This window comes from Limanda limanda, chromosome 17, assembly GCF_963576545.1.
Source record: "Limanda limanda chromosome 17, fLimLim1.1, whole genome shotgun sequence".
NCBI classification, from domain to species: Eukaryota; Metazoa; Chordata; class Actinopteri; order Pleuronectiformes; family Pleuronectidae; genus Limanda; species Limanda limanda.
The window spans coordinates 15536915-15545011 of NC_083652.1; the positions used below are offsets into that span (position 1 = coordinate 15536915).

General features: G+C 45.7%; 1 protein-coding gene across 1 annotated transcript in view; it reads right to left on the reverse strand.

Annotated features, from left to right (window-relative positions):
* The window catches only part of grin2aa (glutamate receptor, ionotropic, N-methyl D-aspartate 2A, a), a 119285-nt gene extending 111416 nt beyond the window's left edge, over positions 1–7869 (reverse strand). The window contains exon 1 of the mRNA XM_061090178.1: positions 7366–7869. Within this exon, the coding sequence (XP_060946161.1) occupies positions 7366–7866 (501 nt within the window). The 5' untranslated portion in view covers positions 7867–7869. The remainder of the gene's footprint in view (positions 1–7365) is intronic.
* Between the last annotated feature and the right edge of the window lie 228 nt (positions 7870–8097).

Genomic DNA, 8097 nt, shown 5'->3' on the forward strand with positions numbered 1-8097 from the left:
TGCAATTGCCTCGTGACACAAAGATGAGGAATGAAAAGACTTCCGCAGGCAGCAACTGCATGCGTGTGTTATCTGTATATTAGTCAGGCTTAAGCTGAGACGACAAAATTCTCTCCTCCAAAGCTGTGATCGCTGCGTTCTTCTCTACGTGCGTCTTCAGTCCCTCCGTCGCCGGGCTCATGTTATATTTATTGTGGGGTATTTCTCCTTTCGGCTTATGGCGGCTGACGAGAGTCAAGTCAAGCAGATCAGAAATTCAATTTGCTGCTGAGACACTCGGGTTAATCAACGAGAAACACAAAAAAGATGGATGGACAGACCCGCCCAGAACTGTGCACACACATTAGTCTGATAGTCACACACACACACACACACACAAAATAAAAAGCACACAAGACAAACAGACAAGAGGATTATTCTGATGTTAGCAGGGCCGCTGTTTGTTTATCCTTGTAACGACACCAGCGAGCGACGATGCTTCACATAAACACTTGTAGGCCGATAACGACACGTGGTCAGAACAAACAGTTTGAGTCGATGTTAACGTTGCGGCTTTGTTTTTCTGTTTTTGCTGCCGACCATGAAGAACTCACCGAGCACGGACACAACACTGCAGCTATTCAAAGAAATTAACTCAGAAAATCTGTGAACAATTAAGACAACACCAGAAGCTCTCAAATCTCTCCATTTTTCCCTGTTGACATCTTCTTCTGCGTGTAAGACACCTCTTCTTTATCAAGAGATATTTTGAATTTGTTTTATTTAAATCATATTATATATATATTATATTTAATTATATTCATCTGGTCCACTCTCTCGCTGTGAACACTCTGACATCCTCCCGACACTTAATTGCAGGAAAGTCCCTGGAGTGACTGACTCTGACTCTCACACACAGACCATCCATACGATTTCAGGAGAATGTCCGGAGTTGGGAGCCTGTCTGAAAGCAGCTCACTGCAGCATCTCTCTGCTGCCGGGAGCGGCCGCGGCAAAAAGAGGTTGATTCTTTCAGTGGAGGAAGACAACGGAGACAAGGAGGACCGATCGGCAGCAGAAAGATGAAAAGGGGAAGATGAGGTATGGAGATTAGAGACCAAAGTAAATGCCTCCATGAGTGTAACGTCTAAATCAATTTACATCCTCATTTAGCCATCACATTATGCGGAGTTAGTCCTCTCATCTCATCTCAAGCCTTTGTCAATTAATTTAAGAGTGGAGAAGATGCTTTGGATGGTCTGGGTCATAACTTTTACTTTCACTACGCCAGGGCGACCCATTCATTGGGTTTTATTACTGAAAGGGGCTTTTACAGCTCATGGCTCGACTCGTCTACCTGGCGAGCAGCTGTCACTGTTAAGATGCACTCTCTCTCTCTCTCCTCGTGTGTGCACTCGTGTAATATGCAACTGTGAGTTTGTTGCTGCAAACTCAATAAACTGCTGCTGCTGCTGCTGCTGCTCCGGAGCCTGAAGCGGAGGCTCTCCTGAGGGAGGCAGAGAGCGGAGAGGAGGAGGAGGAGGTGGAGGAAGAGGAGGAGCAGAGGGGAAACAGGGAGGAAGGGTTGGTCCAAGAGAATGGGAGAACCAGGGAGCGAGCGAGCGAAAGATACGCACAGTTTCCTTAAATGTTCGCTGCACAGATATAAACTTTCTTTAATTTGAAATAAACGTCGGTCAGGAAAGTAAGAGAGAAGAGGAGAGATGAAGAAAAAAGAGGAAGCACAGAAGTAGAAAGAGCCCACAGCTCTATTTCCTCTAGTCCCACATATTCATTCAAATCGATTCCCTTTGAGGAGTGAGAGGCCATTTCTCGTCTGAAAGACAGCTGCACGCGGCTATTGGAATAAAACACACACACACACACACACACACAGGAAGTGCACACACACATAAACACACAAGAACGTTTTCATATGCACAGTGACATACAGGCACTTTTATACATGCACCAAGAAGCGTTACCATGGGAATTTGACTGAGGACAATCTTACAGAGTTAATAGGATATGTGACAACAAGCAAGTGATGTTATGATTGCTGTCTGGGCACACACACACACAATACACACACACAAAAAAAAAAACACACACAAATTACCTTCCTAGGCAGGATATTGATAATCTACTTGCACATAAAAAGACATGTGTGCACTACTGAGAAGGCTCATCCATATTTGTGCACACACACACACACTCACACTTCTGGAGCATCTCCTGAACAGAGGTGTGTAACAATGCGGCTGACGACACTCTCACTTAAATGAGTGTGATTTAAACCCAACAAAAACAAACACATCTTCACAGTAATTGGACAAACTCCTGAACGCTATCATGACAATATTTATCATCCAGTTCCTCTCTCTCTCTATCTGCTTCCACTCTGATTTGTTGTTTGACACGAGCCGGCAGCAACAAACATCAGAGTGTGTGTGTGTGTGTGTGTGAGTGTGTGTGTGTCTAATGATACCGCCTGGGGGGAGACAACAACAGGAACGGATGAATAATGTCCTTTGATCACAATAACACCACACACACACACACACACACACAAAATTGCTACTACTATGTTAATGTTGGCACGAACCCTGTATGTGCGTATCGTTAGTTTGATATTAAAATAAACTTTTACAGCCTCCAGTCACATGCCGCCATGACAGCTGCCTATACACACACACACACACACACACACACACACACACACACACACACACACACACACACACGCACGGACAAGATCAGAACACACTGGTAATCATCATGGGATCCATGAACAAATGTCACCATTACGGGTCAATAGATTACATAAATACACTTGAATCACGATGATGTGTGTTTTTCTGTGTGAGCGTCGTAACTCAGTCAAACGGAAACAAAGTAACAGTTGCTGATCGAGCGAAGTTCTAATGGGACCAATGACACCTTCCTGCTGATCGATTTATGTCCATCTGTCCTTCGATTTCCTCCACAACCACTCGTCAGATCGATTTCAAACCCTGGCCGGTGTGTTTCTGAGAGTAACGCTGTAACGAGCAGCAGTCAAGACCCCCCCCCGACTCTCAGCACCACCCAATCACACCGATGCATGGCCAACTTCTCATTTTTGTTTTTTGATACGTTATGATTGACATGTGAGAATGACTTGCGTTTGTATCTGTGATGTTTTGGCTTTATTTCTGGACAGAAGAGGAGGCAGACACGTGTCGACCATCTTGACACGCTGACCAGAGCTCAGTGAACAGGAGTAAGAGTGAAAAAGGTTCTGCTCCTTCATCAGAATAGCACAACCAACTCAGTTAAACTCATAACAACACTGATGGAGAGCTGCAGCATGAGGCTGAGCTGAGCTGACAGCGCTCTCCCACTGATACTTTATTCATCATCATCATCATCATGAAAACTGTTTTACTGCGCGCCACTGCACACCCATGGTTCAAGCTAAGTTGAGGATCTGGCCTCCTTAAGGAGAGTGACTCGCTGTCATGGCGACGGGAGGATCCGGAGATCGAAACCGACGGCTTTGTGAGAACCGAACCCACCTGATCAGGTCGGGTGAAAGGAATCATATTCCAGGCCTATAGGCATATTTTCAGATCTACTCAGGCTTTGCTTTGAACACTAGTGTCTATGAAACACTCTTTCCACCAAGCATCTGGCACAATATTCTTTAATTTGTCTGAAATGCTGAATAATTAAGATTATTTTCTCCTGAGTGGCTCAAGGGATATATTTGTGTGTTTGTGTGTATGCTTCAAGTTACACACACACAAACACACACACACACCTGCACTCCTGAGAAGCATTAAAGAGCGTCACAATATTTTCAAACTCTTTGAACACACTTCTGTTTTGCTTCAGAAGCAAAGAGTTTGTTTTACTGCAGGAGGGAAAACAGAGAAGGGCATCTCCCTCCGCTGTTGTTAACACATCTGGAGTATTCACAGCACGATTCCTTTCATGAGGCTCTAAGGCAGGAGGGGGAAATAAAGAGAAGAGAGAATATTGACGTGTCCAGTCCGATCAGCGCAGATGTTTCTCCGAGACGTGAGAAAAACAGATTGAGAAGCGTTCGTGTCTAACGTGATCCAGTTGCCATTACTGACCTCGGAGAAAGTCAATCACCATCTAGCGTGACAATTACGTGGAGCCGATCAGCAAGCCTGACCGCCCCACACACACACACACAAACACACACACACACAATTACACCAGGAGAGGGAATGAGAAAGTGCAGGCCTTTTCAAGTTGATGAAGGGAAGGAAGGAGAGGAGAAAAGAATGAGGGAGCAAAGGTGAGACAAATGAGCAATGAAAACAAAATAATAAGTTCTTCCCTCTGAGTTTTAAGGAGCTGCCTCCCTGGTTCATTCGAGCTGAACTGCTTAGAATGCAGCCGGGGAAGACTTTTTTTCTTTCCCTTAATCAATAATGTATTCTTCTCAATACAGGCGAGCGATGCATTATTCAACAAAGGCTGAGAGATGTATGGGAGGGACTAACACAGGGAGATCCTGCGACATTTACCTAATTAACAAGTACGAATGAAAGACAGGAAGAGGATGGAGGGATGGGTGGAGGGACAGCGCAAGAAGAAAGATGAGAAACAAAAAAAGAGAGCGCGAGAGAGGAGAGGAGGTTCTTTTTCAGAATGGGGAGGCTCTTGGATAGAATTCTACAAAGGTTCACGTGGAACCGGCTTTGAGTGGAAGTCATCGGCACCGAGAGATTTAGCCTCCAAAGTGACAGGCAAAGGAAACACACACACACACACACAAAGTGCACGCAACCGCATTAAAGCATATATATGCAGGGAAATTTCACACACGTCTATGTACACACACACACTAGTGTGAAGGCTTTATCATGAATAGACAAACACACTGAGGGTCTTACAAGGCGTAATCATTGGAGGCGAAGCTTCTCCCCATATTTCACATGAGGATTAGTGCAAATCTGCATTGAACAAGGCGGCAGAGCGACCGTGCTGCAAACACTTCAGAGGGAAACTATATAAACCTTAACCTACAGAGGGTGAAGAGTTATACAAACTTTAAAGAGGAGCATCGAAGCAATGTGTATAGAAAACAGCAGAACACTAGAGGAATCCCTGTTTCGGATTGAAACACACTAAAACTGTTTTTAAGTGAGATTTTATATACTCGACACCAAAGCAAATTTTTAATCAAATGAGCTGTGCACGAGAAAAAGTTTAAGTGGGGATGAAAAAAAAACTATTGGGGGATCCTGTCCAAAAAGATTAGTTCTTGCAATTAATCATTAACAGAAAAATAGTCCGCAGCAATTCTTAGAATTGATAAATTATTTATCCAGCGAAAACATTAGTCACTTTAATGATTTGTTTTGTTTTCCCGACAAAAAGGGCAACCTGAGGCCAGAATGATTTATTGTGCATTAATATTCATTGATAATATATAAATAGTCAGATGCAGCCCCGAATAGCAACTTCAAAAGGTGGTATTTCTTCCACTTAAATTACTAATAAGTGTTTTGTAAAGTTTCTTACTCTCAAAAATATTTCAAGATTTTGCTCAATCACAGTAGATGTGAATTTCAAGGAATTTTTCAAAATCAGACTTTTACCTCCAGATATCCAACTTGAATTTAAATGTACGCCTGGTGTAAACAAACCATGACATTCCTCAAGCAAGCCTCCAGATATGCAAAACATCTACAGTGTTTTAAGATTAACATTTTTTGGGAATTCATCTCGTGCACGTCGTGAAAATGACTTCACACACACATTGGCCTGAATGGCTCTGAGGGTATTTCTGCAAAAAGCCTCAGAAACATGTCCTGAGCCTGCACAGTGTGTGAGTGTAAAGGAGAGACACACGCTTCAGCGTGTGGTTTGAAGCCAGCAGAGAAACACAGAGAACATGTGGAGGAAGAAGGAAAAACAGGAGAAATAAAACAAAAACGAGGGCAAAGTGTTGGGTCGAGCCCTTTAAAGTGGATTATTTTCTCCTCATCTGAGGAAACACTCCTGCTGTCGAGGAGGTGAATCACTGCTGTTTCAATGACACTCTCTGACAAGGGGCATGAGGGTTGTGCGTGTGTGTGTGTGTGTGTGTTGAAATTGGGGTTGTGTAGCAGGTGCCAATCAGGACATTCTGCAATTCCCCACCACTCAGCCTTCGCCTGAGCTCAAACAGAGGTATTATCCCTCACCCACTTTCCTTTCACCATTTCTCTGCTTCCCCTTCTCCACATCCACTCTTCTCCTCCCTCATCCTCTCAACACCTACCACCTTCTCTCCTTCCCTCCTCATCCTCCTTCAAAACGTTCCCACACGTTGTATGTACGTGTCAGTCAATGTGTGATAATCAATGCAAAGTTCCAAACCAACCTCTACTCTGAAAGTTGTCAGGGTCAGATTTGGTAGAAAATCAGGAGATTGCTTTGAGGCATTAAACAGGGAGAAGGATGCTTCTCCTCCAGTGTGACTGGAGCTCAAGGTTTTCTTGCACTCGCAGATCTTAGAGAAAGAAAATGTTCTGCAGGAAAACAGGGACAAGGACAAGCACTACCTTTAACAAAAGAGAAAACAGATAACTCAGCCTCGCCATTGTTTCAATTGTGCACACCGAATAATCGACAGTGACATTGACGGCTCTGAATTCTCTCCGTGTAGCATCTTTACGGCTCGTCCTGCTAACACCGTGTCTGCTAAGCCTGCTTTGATCTTGTGGGCAAATAACACAGATAAGAACATCCTCATTGTGAGCGTGATGACTCCCGGGAGCCGAGCGCCGCCTCGCGAATCCACACCGTCACGAGCCGCTCATCTCCTGCCATTGAGAGTTCAAAGTGATTGGCAGACGGGGGGGGGCATCCCTTATTGAAGTGTGAGACCCTGTCACAGATCACCCACCTCCGTCTGAGGGAATCCTGCACAATGAGAAGCTCCTGTAGCTCACACTCACACACACACCTCCTACTCGCTCATCGCCCGTCCTCTTTAGTCATCCCTTCTTCTTCCCTTTCAACCTCAATGCAGATGCTTACCCTCCTAATCCACTCTTCTTCTCCCACATCGTCTCCTTTCCAACCAATGCCCTCCCACTTCCTCCCTCTGTTTTCATGCTCTAGAGATAAGCCGCACCAATAGCTGTGAGGGGCAGCTAACAGACAAGGCCCCCCCCCATACTATGTTAGCATGACAGGATAGTATTACCCTCTTGCAGGCTGTCGGGAGCGGCAACAGCCTGCTTGATGCTCTCGGTTCAGCAAAGTTGCAAAGACAGAACTGTCGGCAAATCACTCCAAACCACAGCAATTCATCAATCATACCTGTATTCATGCACAAATCATCCATCCACCCAAGATTCTCCACTCACTCCACCGTACCTTATCAGCCATGATCATGGACGACCCTCCGTGGATGCCGAGGATGGGTATGAGCGCCTGCGTGGAAATAAAATCCAAAATCTGGGCGATGGCCTCCTGGTCGGTGCCATCCCCAAACACCACCCCGTGCATCTTGGTCCCGGACATCAGGTCGCACATGTGGGTGATGATGCTCTTCGGGTCGGTCTCGTTGACCAGCAGTGTGACCACATTGACGTCGATGGGGTCCTCCTTGCTCCACAGCGCCCGGATGTCCCTCTCGGAGATGTAGCGCGTGCGTCCCAGGATCACCGCAATGTTCAGGACCGGCACTTTATCCGAGGCGCCACCGGTCCGCTGCTTCTGGGCCACCACGGGGTCGGCGAACAGGGTCACCACCACCAGGAGAGCCAAGAAGAGCAGCGAGCTGTTCCTACCACTGCTGCTGCTCCAGCTGCTGCTCCTTCTACTCCTCCTCTTACTCCTTTTGCTGCTGAGGGACATTCTGCCAAACCACTTCATCCCCTGCACGGAGAGAGCATGAGGAGGAACGGAGCAGATGAAGACAGATCAAGAGGAGATGGGGTGAAGGGAGAGAGAGAGAAGCGTGAAAAGAAGATGGCAGGGAGAGAAAGACAGGGGAGATAAATTGTTAATGCACAATTCTCTGAGCCGAACAAATTCAGGTGGCATCTTTCTTTTTTATTCACCTCCTTCTCAGCAGCGTTATTAGACATATAAACCATGTGGGGA